General features: G+C 40.6%; 1 protein-coding gene across 1 annotated transcript in view; it reads right to left on the bottom strand.

Annotated features, from left to right (window-relative positions):
• dnd1 (DND microRNA-mediated repression inhibitor 1) overlaps positions 1-11385 on the bottom strand; it is an 11429-nt gene extending 44 nt beyond the window's left edge. The window contains exons 1-4 of the mRNA XM_017484732.3: positions 11255-11385; positions 10789-10894; positions 6623-7084; positions 1-978 (exon numbers count right to left, since the gene is read on the bottom strand). The exon at positions 1-978 is cut by the window's left edge and continues 44 nt beyond it. Of these exons, the coding sequence (XP_017340221.1) occupies positions 416-978; positions 6623-7084; positions 10789-10894; positions 11255-11368 (1245 nt within the window). The 5' untranslated portion in view covers positions 11369-11385 and the 3' untranslated portion in view covers positions 1-415. The remainder of the gene's footprint in view (positions 979-6622; positions 7085-10788; positions 10895-11254) is intronic.
• Between the last annotated feature and the right edge of the window lie 2064 nt (positions 11386-13449).

Raw genomic sequence — 13449 nt, 5'->3', positions numbered from 1 at the left:
ATCTTTCATCATTTCGTTGTTTCTGTAATTACATAGCCAATCGTTGCTCTGGGATGTCATCAGTGGAAGAAGGACCACCTCTGGAAGTTTCTAGACAGGAAAGTTAGCGTAGCTTTGCAATGTGAAAGAGATTTTATTTATTTCATTGTTAGTTACTTATTTATGTTTGGATCTTACTTAGTTTTTTTAAAAAATTAGTTTAGACATTGCCAATCCAGGTTCCTGTCATCTAGTTCTCTCTAACGAAACAAGCTTGGAGGTGAAACTGCTCCAATACATCTACAAGCTCCATCTGTGACTGTGACATCTTTGAGATTTGTACTGACAACAAATTAAACACAGGAAAGCTGATCCAGGACCATGTTCTACTTTAGGAAATCACATTCTCACACAAAACGGCATCTGACGTCAAACCTTAATGATTTCTTGCCTGCCATATGGCTTCGAGGAGCTGCTTGGCAGCGGCTCGTTGAACCTCGGCCTTCATGTTGTTGGCGCAGGTGCTAGGCAAGACATGGACAACGCCGCAGAACGGCATGTCCAACCCTGGCACCATCACCCTATAGGCAAAATACAGGAAGCCGTCAGGGCCCGTGTGGTCGTACCGCATGTTGTAGAGCGGCTCGCCGAGCCCATGCAGCTCACACAGCCAATGCAGCTCATGCACCGAGTCATGCAGTGGCTCCTCCACGCTGCTGGACTTCAGGGGTAACATCACATTCGTCACCTGCAGGGTTGGACCCCCTACTTCCCGCGGGAAGACCTGCGGTTGAAGGGGAGAGGGTGGAGTAGGAAGAGGTGGAGGACGCTTGGGATCTCGGCAGAGCTGGAAGCGTGGAGACGTTAAAGATTTCACGCCCATGGATTTCAGACCGGGAGGGGCGAGAGGACTCTCTTCGTCATGCTCCTCGTGTCTGGATTTTCCGCTTCCGGACAGCCATTGGACGGAAATGGACACGCCGTACAGATTCCTGAAGGCTGAGGAAAGGAGAAAAGAATGAGGAATGAGAGGACTAGGAAACCTGGTTCTATTTTTAGCTATGATACTGAAGGAAATACTGGAGAGAATTCACTCCTGTAACTTTAAAAGTGGGTCAAGCCTCTGTGGAATAATGCCTTCAGATTTTTCTGATCCAACCCAGTGCGGTATATAATCATTGTGAACTACAGATAAACAAAATAAACAGTAAGGACGGGCAACATATTGTTCAAACATGGCTGAATTTACACTGAAGTAGCAAGTGGAGCCTACAACTAAGCCCAATCTAAAGGCATGTTACTGTTCAGCACAGACTCCACAAGACCTCTGAAGGTGTTTTGTGGTATCTCGCACCAAGACGTTAAATCCTCTAAGTTGTGAGGTGGGGCCTTCATGGATCGGACTACTGACGCTCGATCCGATTGAGATCTGGGGAATTTGGAGGCCGAGTCAACCCCTTGAACCCTGACCCAGTCGTCTAGTAATCACAATTTGGCCCTCGTCAAAGTCGCTCAGATCCTAACGCTTGCCCATTTTTCCTGTTTCCAACACATTAACTTCAACTGACTGTTCACTTATATCCCACCCCTTAACAGGTGCCACTGTAATAAGATAATCAATGTTATGGCTGATCGGTGTAATCAGAGAAGGCATCGCTGGACACAGTGACAGTGTAATATCATGTAGAGATGATTCAATCGTTATACTGCAAATGCCTACACGCTACATTCATTTTTCTTTCTGTAGTTAAAAAAAAAAAAAAAAAAAAAAAAAAAAAAAAAAAGTCTGTTTACAAATGGTATAAATATTGCACCACAATATTCAGGTCACACATTTTGCAACCTAAACGTTCTTCTTTTATTTAACCTTCATTTCTCTGGGTCGAAGCCGCCCGCTGCTCCATCTCTGTCGGTGGGCCTGATTTTGGTATTATTCCTGTGCACTGGGTGATTAGTACTCTTTAATGATAATTAAGAGTTTATTATTTTTCCCGGGGGGGGTGGACAGGCCAAATTGGTAAGAGCAAATAGCTGGAAAGAATTTATGAACTTCCAGTACTAATGTATATTAATAAAGTAATATTTATACAACGCTACAATCCAAATCAACCTCAGTAGGAGGAATATTTATATAAAAATACACAAAATGCTCCTATATAGTGAGCACGTACGTGATGTTGACTGATGGCGCACACTTCATTAGCCAGTACTCTGCTGATGTTTTCAAACTGTGCATCTTTAAGCCTCGGTATTCAGGCTGCAGCTTCACGTATGCCGTGATAACTCCTCCTACAAAAGTTTCATCTCTGTCTAATCTTTGCTGTAACTGTTACAAACTAGGCTAAAGCCACACATCAAAGTATCGCAAGCAAAACCAATTAAAGTCAATATGAATCTGAATAATTCCTGTCATCCTGTTATACTATTCAGTGATTTATGTTCGGATTTTGATTGCTCTTTGCTAGGCCTTAATTATTTTCCCACCTCTGCTGTGTCATGATGTGGAACAGCAGCTTTCTTGATTTGCATCAGATTAGCATAAATTAGCATTAAGCTCGTCAGTGGAGGATCTGCTCAGCGTGGCGTTTGAGAGACGTGCGCTGCAGGCACCCTGCTCTCCACGGCGAGCCAAACCATCAGCCTGATGCAGCCATGAAAACCTCCTGCGTTTCGCACGGTGCTCGCTGACTGCGCCGCACACCAGCCGCTGATGTATATTTGAGTTGTAAACCGATGCGTGACTCAGACCCCAGCTCAAACGGGCTGAAAACTTCCAAGCTTCAAGAATGAGGAATGTGGTCTCTTCTTCGTTAAACTTTGATTGTGAAGTGTTTATATAAATCATGTGCATAAGCTCGTTATCAGACTGCAAGAAGATCAGAAAAATCTGCAAGTTGTGTCGGAAGGGGCGGGGCTAAAAACGGTCCTTGCAAAAAAGTCTTTCGTTCACTGGTTAGGAGTAAAACCACGGAAAAACGTTTCGCAAACGTGAGCTGAAATGACTGAACAGGACGAGCTCGGTAGAAAATAAATAATTAAATAATACCAATGATTAGTTAAAAGGCATTAGCATTCTGTGAACTGGATCCATAATTTACTTTCCATGTTCTTTGCCCCAGATATCCAGAACACTTCACACGACATCGCAGCTCTGTCCTCCGTCATTCACCACCAATCTCACACGTCAGTTTAGCAGCTAGTGCATCCAAAAAAAAAAAACAAAGGAAAAAAAAAAAATCTCACTGCATACATCCCATAATACACAGCATATTTGGTTCACTTCCTGTAGTTTGAAACACATCCGTAATCAAACTGCAGGTGGTCTCAAATGGCTTGTTTGATGCATAGCATATGTAAAATTGTGCTGCGTGAACTTTAGTATTGCGTTTATAATGATCACATTTACAGACTGTTACTTAGATTTCATCTGGAACATCCATCCTCACAGAAATGAACATTTTCACAATTACCGCACATTTTCGACAGATTTGAGCCGTGATGCATCACGTGACATCACAACGCGCTCAGTCCACACAAAAAACTCTGCAAGTTGCATCTAAATTAAAAAAAAAAAAAAACCACAGCAAAATCAAGCATTTTGGCCTCAACAATTACAACAACAACAAAAAAAACCCTCTGTAATCCTGTACAGACTGAATTACAGAGCAGAGAAACACAAGAGTCCATTTTCTCATTCGGTCCGTGTATCGGCTTGATGCTAGGCACGAGAAAAAACATCGCTGTCTCGAATATCCTGATTCAAAATACCTGCGAGACGGATTTGCTGTTCATAATGTGTATCGCGTGTTTCGGTTTAATATTCATTCTGAGCTCTACCTCTTCTTACACACTAGGTGGCAGCACCAGATGTAGTAGCATACAGAGCATGAAGTTGGATGATGTGTCAGAATTCGCCTACTCTCCGTCCTAAATCGTATCCGAGATTAGAATGAGTGTGTCCCAAATCATAGTATGTTGAAATGAGAATCCCAAAAGTACCAGGATGGTCTACTGTTCCTGGTAGATTTTCGAAGTGTGGATCCACGGACACTTTTTCAGCTAATATTGCCCACAACTCCTTGTGCGGAGGAGGCGGAGCTTAGTGACCGTTTGCTTCGCCGAATTCAGTCTGCAAACATGGCTACATGTTTGCTACACGCTCAAAAATATGTACTTTTTCTTCACAAAAAGAGTACATACTTGTAGTGCATAGTACAAGTAGGCGGATTGGGACACGGCATGAGAGGAGAAACCTAACTGCCTCGAAGCCTGCTTACTTAATAGCCAAAAGTCCATAGATTTGACACGTACGTCAAATTTGGCGTGCACTGAAATGCAGGTAACCATGCATCGCCATTCAGCCCGTGTCCTGTCAGGTAAATGTGGCCTAATGTCACTAATAATTATTCACATGTATATGTGAATATATGTATATATGTACATCACATGCATTCAGAGTATAAGGGGTGTGTGTGTGTGCGTGCGAGCGTGTTTAGGCGTGCACCTACAGGGACTCATTGTCAGACAGTGTTTGATAACTAAAATGCCCCCCCCCACTCGGCCAGTATCAACCAGAGGAGGATGTCCTCCAGGAGAGTTTTTTAATTTTTATACCACACCGTGGTATCGACTTTGGTATCGAGTATCATGTACTTTTGGTGTATCAGTACCGACTACTAGATTTTTGGTATGGCGACATCCCTAATCTGTAAATGTTAGAAATTCACGCCAGTGTTTCCGTTTTACATAAAGCCTCGTCCTGACAGCGAGCAAGTCTCCGTTAAACATCACTGAACGAACGCGAGTCCACACGTCAATCAAACAGTGCGCGATAGAAAAGAAGCGCAATAACTCAGACTAAAACATTCATTCTGATCAAATATGTTGTTTGCTATATTTAGTGATATTTATAAACAAAAGTTTTTTTGTTTTTGTTTTTTTAATGAGAGCGGTAACCGTATCGGGGTTAGAAGATGTCACTGTATATAAATTACATTTAGATTACATTTAAGGCATGTGGCAGACGCCCTTATCCAGAGCGACTTGCATTTATCTCATCTAATACAACTGAACAGTTGAGGGTTAAGGGCCTTGCCCAAGGGCCCAACAGTGGTAACTTGGCAGTGCTTGAACTCTTGACCTTCTGATCAGTAACCCAGAGCCTTTAACCACTGAGCCACGTACCCATATAAGCAGTATGATACAATCAGTGCGTTTACATGGACAACAATAATCCACTCTTAACCCGATTAAGATGATACTCTGATTAAGAAACTACCATGTAAACAGCAATTTTTAATTAACTTAATCTGATTAAAGTCATACTCGAAGTAAACACTAATCGAATTAAGACATGTGGAGTATTCCTGTTTTAGTCGCATTATGGACATGTATTACAGACACGTACACACCTTAATCGTATTATTAACGTCGTGTGAGAGTTTTCACCACATTTTGCGACAGGACACGATCACACACGGCAGTGCTCAACGTTTTACAGCGAACAAGAGAGTTCGGCTGCGTCCCAAACCGCATACTTGCCTACTATAGGCCTGTAGTGGGGAAAAATGTATCTCGGCTACTATATAGACGGTAAGTACGCGGTTTGGGACGCAGCCCACGGCTTCAGGCAGTCGTCCATTAGCACGTACAGCATGACAAATAATTAACCGCACTTAAAGCGTTCGTAAAAAAATTAAATAAAAACACCCAAAACTGTATTCGGTACCATAACGAAGACGGACTGTTTGTTGATACGTGAAATTCTGGAGGGACGTCGGACGGCGTGGCGCAGAGACCTAATGACGTGTGCCGTTAATCTAATTATGTTCTATAACATGTAAAACGGGAACATGACAGGAGTATTCTAAAAGCGGCTCATGTACACACCTTAATCACATTATTATCTTACTCAGAGTAAGGTCAATAATTAGATTACTGCTGTCCATGTAAACGTAGTCATTTAAAGAATAAAGTATTGTTACTGTGTTCGGATGTGTGAATGTGTGTTACTGCAGAACATTAAACCTCTTACCATTTAACACATAGTATGTGCTTTTATTTTTATTTTCTTTTTTTGGCATTTTTAAATATAGTGATTTAACTTCCGCTTTAAAGCTTGTGGACAATCGGTTGGTTTTTTTTGGTTTTCAAAATATAATGTTAATATTTTAAAAAATCCTTTGTACAAATGTATAGCATAGCCCACATAGATCCATTTAATACCTTTTTTCACAGCCTTCAATTTGCACAATGTTTGAAGGACAACACTGCGCAGAATGTGTAATAACGGAAAAACAGTTGATTATCAAAACAATTGTTAGTTGCAGCCCTACATGAAAATTTTTTAATGACAGATAATTTAGTGTGCTGTACAGGCAAAGCTGAAACAAAGATACCACATGGGGAAACCATCAATAAGCGAATTTGCTTTAAAGTGACATTTCAGTGAACAAGGACGTTTCATTTGGTAAATGCACTTGTCCTTGATTGCTTCCGTCCTTGTTTCCTTTCCTCACTTCCTCTGAAAGAGGAACTATGAAGTGAGGAAAGAAAGCACGGAGGCGCAGTTGAAGAAACGAAAAGCAACCGAGGCATCGATTAGAAGAGAATTAGGATGCCTCCCTGTTCTATCCCAGCATACCTTGCACCAACACCTTCTTGGCCATGGAGGCAGCATAATGGGAGGAGTAGTACACGAGCGCACTGACGTCCTTCTCCTTAGGCCCAGTCGTCCTTATGTTGACGCCCTCCACTCCGTCAGCGATTTGCCGCAGCACTGTCAGCAGATCGTTGCGCTCCATGGTGGGAGGCAGATCGCTGAGACACAGCTGCCTCTTCTCCGTGCTCCTCCTGACGGTGAGCCTGACACCACTCTGGAGCGGGTACAGGTTTAGAGCCCGGATGGCAGTGGCTGCGCTAGCCGTGTCTCCATATTTGGCGTAGGCGAAGCCTCGGTTCTGCCCGCTGAAGTTCATCATGAGGCGGAACTCGTAGAGCGGCGCTACGCTCTGGAACAGCGGGATCAACCGGTCTTCGAACACGTCCCGCGGGATCTGACTTATGAAGACCTCGCAGCCTGGACCTGGTGTCGGACCGGTCCATCCTGGAAGATAAGGAAGAAGAGAGGAGTAATAGAAAAAAAAAGGAGTTAGACAAGAGAAATAGAGGGAAGTCCTGAGAAAAGTAACAATGAGGAACGGGTAAAAGTAGGTGAAAGACAAAATCCGTCGTCAGGGTCACTGTGGATCCGGCGTGAGGCAGGAATACGCACAGGATTCACAGGGCCCCATACGCACACACACATTCACACACTCATTCACACCTATTAGCAATTTAGAGTATCGTTCACCTATGGTGCGTTTTTGGGAGGAGGGGGAAATAATCGGGAAAACCCGAAGAAAACCCACAAGGACACGCGAAAGACAATACCCCAAGCTCAGGACCAGAACCAGGAGCTGTGTGGAAGCAGTGCTACCCTCTTCACCCAGCATGGAATCATGAGACATATTGCCAGTAACATTACAGTTTTTCACGGTCGCTCACACACTGCTGTTGCACCTGGATAAACGTTTCTCAATAACCAAAGCTCACCTCTAAGTTTTCTGTTTTTTTTTTTTTTTGGTTCTACTTGCAAACATTAAAAAAGTACAACGTAAATAAATACACAAGTAACAAATTCAGTGCATTTCAATGCAATATTTATCTAGCTGATATGTAACTGTGATAACCAGCACACACGCGCGCACCGAGCGAAAGCTGCGTTCGCAAGTCATCTGTGCAGTGTGAAAAACAGATTACAGATTAAGAAAATGTGTTCGCGCAATCGAGACAATAAGACGGTTTCCAGAAATGTGTGCAAGCAATTGAGAAAAACGGTAACGTGACAGGATTATTCATTATTTTCACAACAAGCTCACTGTTAAGCAGCATGATGAATATACAAAGCATTCAAGTAAACACATAAGGTTGCTTCAAGCTTTATCTTAAATTAGATTAACAAAAGACTTTTAGAAGGGAATCTCCGGTCGTTAATCAAAGACCAACTTTAAAAGAGGTGATAAAACTTAGCTCTTAATGCAACTCGACATACAACTAGTCCAGAGTTTGTTTCTATGGTAACAGCCGTTGACTCAATGACTACATTTACATGGACAGCAGTAATCTAATTATTGACCTTATTCTGAATAAGACAATATTCTGATTAAGGTGTTTACATGAGTCGCTTTTATAATATTCCTTCTATGTTCCCGTTTTACATGTTATAAAACATAGAATTTCACGTATCATCATACAGTTGGTCTTCGTTATGGGACCGTATACAGTTTTGGGTGTTTCATTCTTAATTTTACGAAAGCTTCAAGTGCAGTTAATTATTCGTCATGTTGTATGTGCTAATAGACGACTGCTTGAAGGCGTGGGCTGCGTCCCAAACCGCGTACTTGCCTACTATATAGTAGCTGATATACATGTATTTATCCTACTATATTGTAGGTAAGTACGTGGCTTCTCTCATTTGCCGTTAAAGGGTTGATCACTGCCGTGTGTGTATGTGTCCTGTCACAGAATGCAGTGAAAACTCCCACACGACGTTAAGAGTGTGATTAAGGTGTTTACGTGTCTGTAATACACGTCGATAATGCGACTAAAACAGGAATACTCCACAATAGGGATGTCAGGAGAACCGATACTTCGGTACCAAAATTCTTAAAACGTGACGGTGCTTGTTTTTCTGTACTAGCGTGGAACCGATTCTAATGGAGGTGTCGAGGTTGCGATTCTTCCGGACCTGATGGGGGCAGCAAATACGCGCAAGTGTTTTAGTCGGTCCACAAGTGGTGAAGAAGAAGAGGAACGCCTACAAGCACATGGGAAAAACTACAGAAGATTAGCTTGGCTTAACAAGTTTAGCTCCGCCCGGACTCGTTGAGAGGAAAAGAGAAGAAAGCTAGTATCGGTTTCCAGTGTGCAACCGATGCTATCGTTCATTTCAAACAAAGCGAGGAAACACCCGGAATTTGACAAAGCACCTGAAAGACGGTCTTATATTTGTTTGAGGCAGCTGGCATTGTTGCCGAACCCAGCTAACGTTATGCTCCATGTAATGTTAGCGATAGCCAGTTATTTGTTAACGACGCTAACGCATTGCAGTGTTATAAACTATCTCCAAATGGGCCACCATGTATCTCCATTCAGCCCGTGTCCTGTCAGCTAAATGTAGCCTAATGTCACTAATAATTATTCAAATGTTCATGCTTTTAATAAATCTGTGTCCTGCCACCATATCAGTGAATTTAAACTAATGCTTGCATTCAGAGTATAAGGTGTGTGTGTGGAGTGCACCTCCACTAATTGTCAGACAGTGTTTGATAACTAAAATACCCCCCCCCCCGCCAGTATCAGCCAGAGGAGGATGTCCTCCAGGAGAGTTTATTATTAAAAAAAAAAAAAAAAAAAAAAAATTTAATAATTTCATACCACAACGTGGTATCGACTTTCTTATCGAGTATCGTGTACTTTTGGTGGTATCGGTACCGACTACTAGATTTTTGGTATCGTCACATCCCTACTCCACATGTCTTAATTCAGTTTGTGTTTACTTCGAGTATGACCTTAATCGGATTAAGGTAATTAAAAATTGCCGTTTACACGGTAGTTTCTTAATCAGAGTATCATCTTAATCGGGTTAATATCGGATTATTGTTGTCCATGTAAACGTACTGAATGATTCAAAAGCATAGGAGTAAGTCCTAGAAGTGAGTGAAAGACTGATCTCCAGTTATCGGAATTGTTGCAGCTATTGCTGCTAAAAGGTGGCACAACCAGATTTTAAGTTTAAGGGGCAATTAGCTTTGCACATGTTAAGTTTTTATTTTTTGGCTTCAATAAAAATAAATAAATAACTGTTGTTTACTCAAGTTTCCTTTATGTTGTATTTTGTTTGAAGATCTTAAACTATTTATTATGAGATACAAAAAAAAAATCAGGATGAGGCAAATACTTATATATATATATATATATATACACATACACACACACACACACACACATACATACATATACACACACAAGTTTGAAAGTCAACATTTTTAAAGCAGCCCTGAATGTGATGGAAGTTTAGAAGTAGGTTCACAATTCCAGGATTGATAAGCACAAACACAAAAAGACAGTCAATTTAAAGAAAAAAAAGGGGGCGGGCCATGTAAGGTGAAATAGGAGTTGCACTAAAGCCTGGACTACTATAAAAGACTTATACAATCCTGTTAAAAATATGTTAGACATCAGATATAAAGACAGATTTTACTGTTTGTGTGATGGTTCTTCCTGAAACCATCCAGATTTAGATACAAGTCTAACCTTGGTGTTTTTCTGCTTTACTTCTCAAACCACACTGTTTATTATAGTATCCTCACTCCTCTAGCACACAGACTTTAACCTCATTATGGGGCTTCTGAGGAGTTTAGAAGTACCAATAAGCTTTGTTAATCAGCTAATGAGTTGAATCAGTTGTGTTAATAAGGAAGAAGCAGCTCTTGTGCAGTGAAGAAGAACTGCAGAACACAGATTTGGAGAAAATGGACTTCTCTTCTTAATTAGCTGGGTTAATTGATCAGCCAATGGGAGTGCGTGTTAATAAACGGCTAATTATTTGCAGCTATGAAGGAGCTGAGTGGAATGTTAGACATGGTTAAGGTACTTCATTCACTCCCTAGAATAATGGCATTTTCTATTTAATGGAAGAGGGGTGCAACTTTTTAAAAAGGGTTGCCCAATACCCTAACGCGCATTAGTTTCTGGTCTCACACATACCCAGAGGAGGAGCACCATATCTGCGCTGCCCGTTCACCTGCGTTAACATGGTGTTGGTTTCCTTAAGCCACTTCTCCAGAGACTTCTGTCTCTGTGGATTCAACACCTGCAAACATAAATCAAACCAGAGCCCTTTCATTTGCACCTAAAGTTACAATCCCACACACCCATTAGCACTGTGCATTAATAAATACACCCTTACAAACCAAGGGCGCATGCTCAACGCGCGCGTAATGATTTTTGGAGCAATAAAAATGAATAATAATAGCACAAAAAAAAGTCACAAAAAAAGACAGATTTATCCTTGCTCGAGATATTTAGAATTAAAAGCCTTCGAGTACAACCTTTCTGTAATGTTTCCAGAACATTAATACTGCATCTCAGAAATAAACAAACAAACAAACACTCCAAATTTATGATGCATCCAATGACAGCCAGGTGTAAACAAACTTCTTTCTGCAATTACCTTGAACATAACTGGTTCCAATTTTCCAACAGACAAGACAAGTTGCAGTAAGACTAACGTTTGGTAAAATGGTTTTAAAAATTTCTCTCTCTCTCTCTCTCTCTTTAGCTCCATGCGACCCCCCCTCCCAAAAAAAAAAAAAAAACAGGCGGAAGATGGGCGTGGCTTACAAGAGAGCTCAAATTTCTCACTCAAATGAGAAGCGGCCTGTGTCACCAATCCAGAATTTATTGGTTAGTCAGGTAACTTTTAGCTATATTGACTCTGATCCTTTTACCTGGGGTACATCACTCTGGTAAGGTTTTGGGTTGTCATTTTGACCCTGAAGACAAAATAATGTGTTAAAAGAAATCATCATTAATTACAACTACAGTACATCAGTGTTTAATCTACTCTGTATCACCTGACTCACGAGCCTTTTACATTGAATAACATCTTAAAAAACAAAAATCTTAAATTGACTTCAAAATATAAGTATAATCCAAATATGAAAAAAGTATTTGCCCCGTTCTGATTTCTTCTGTTTTTGTGTATATCGCTCACTAAATTGTTTCAGAAATTAACACAAAAATTCAGATAAACCGACGGAAACCTGAGTAAAATGAAAGTGTAGTTTTTAAATTAGGATGTTATTTATTGAAGCAAAAAAAAAGTTATCCAATACTGACTATTTTCCACCGTAGTTACTAATTCCCCAGATGGGAATTCACCAAGCATGGTGGTGGAAGTGTGATGGTGTGGGGATGCTTTGCTGCTTCAGGGCCTGGGCAACTTGCAATAATTGACGGAAACATGAATTCTGAGAATGTCCGGTTTTCAGTTCGTAAGTTGAAACTCCAGTGCAACTGGATTATGCAGCAAGACAATAATCCAAAGAATAGGAGTAAATCCACCTCTGAATGGCCTTAAAAAAAAAAAAAAAAAAAAAAAATTCAAGTTTTGTAGTGGCCTAGTCAAAGTCCTGACTTGAACCCAATTGAGATGCTGTGGCAGGACGTTAAACGGGCAGTTCATGCTCAAATCCCTCTAGTGTGGCTGAACTAAAGCAATTCTGCAAAGAAGAGTGGGCCAAAATTGTATCACCGTGCTGTGAAACACTGATCTCCAGTTATCAGAAGTGTTTGGTTGCAGTTACTGCTGGCACAACCAGATTTTATATTTAAGGGGGCAATTAGTTTTTCACAAGGGTGATAGGTGTTGGATTACTTTTTTTTCCTTCTTCTTCAATAAAATAAATAAACTAAATTCATATATATGTGTATATATATATATATATATATATATATATATATATATATATATATATATATATATATATATATATATATATATACTGTATGTGTGCATGTCATTATTACATCGTGCCACAGCTGTCTTCTATTCACGTGCGGTGAATATGACTACAGCTAAAAGGTTTCTCTCATTTACCAACAAGCATCACAATTTCAAAACAATTTCATGCAATTTTGCCGATCCAAGAAGCTTTCTGCAAAAAAGCACAAAACAACAAACATTCACTGATGCTCTAGAAGGCAGCACGATACATTAAGAGCCAGAACAGGATGATTGGTGTAAATTGTTATTATTATGTTTAAAGATCTTTTTTTCCATGTACTGCTCTTCAGATGCTACATAAGATATTTACATGTGTCCCAGAAGACAACATAACAATTTACTGTACATCAATCATCCTGTTCAAAAGTTTACATCCCCCTTGTTGCCTTCTTGAGCATCAGTGAATGTTTGCACCTGTTGTAATAGTCGTGTACGAGTCCCTCAGTTGTCCATAGTGTGGAAAGAAGGATCTTAACATCATATAGAGACTATTGGAAAGGGCTCAAATATGCAGAAGATGCTGGAAAAGTAAAGATTGTGCAGGACCTGGAGGATTTTTCTGAAGAACAGTGGACAGTTTAACTGCTCAAGACAAACAAGGGACTCATGAACAACAATCCCAAAACATAAACACAGTCGTAGATCCTCCAGGTAACAACACACAGGATTAATAATCAAGTGTATGCAAACTTTTGAACTGGTTCATTTGTGTAAATTCAGTTATTATTGTGTCTTGTGGACCATATGTAAACATCTCTTATGTCAATCCATCCATATTCTATACCTCTTATCCTACTGGATCTTGAGGAACCTGGAGCCTATCCTAGGAAGCGTGGGCACAATCACATACACGTGCTAAG

Source organism: Ictalurus punctatus, chromosome 14, assembly GCF_001660625.3.
Source record: "Ictalurus punctatus breed USDA103 chromosome 14, Coco_2.0, whole genome shotgun sequence".
NCBI lineage: Eukaryota > Metazoa > Chordata > Actinopteri > Siluriformes > Ictaluridae > Ictalurus > Ictalurus punctatus.
The sequence above is the reverse complement of the archived record's forward strand: the minus strand, read 5'-3'. Positions and strand labels throughout refer to the sequence as shown.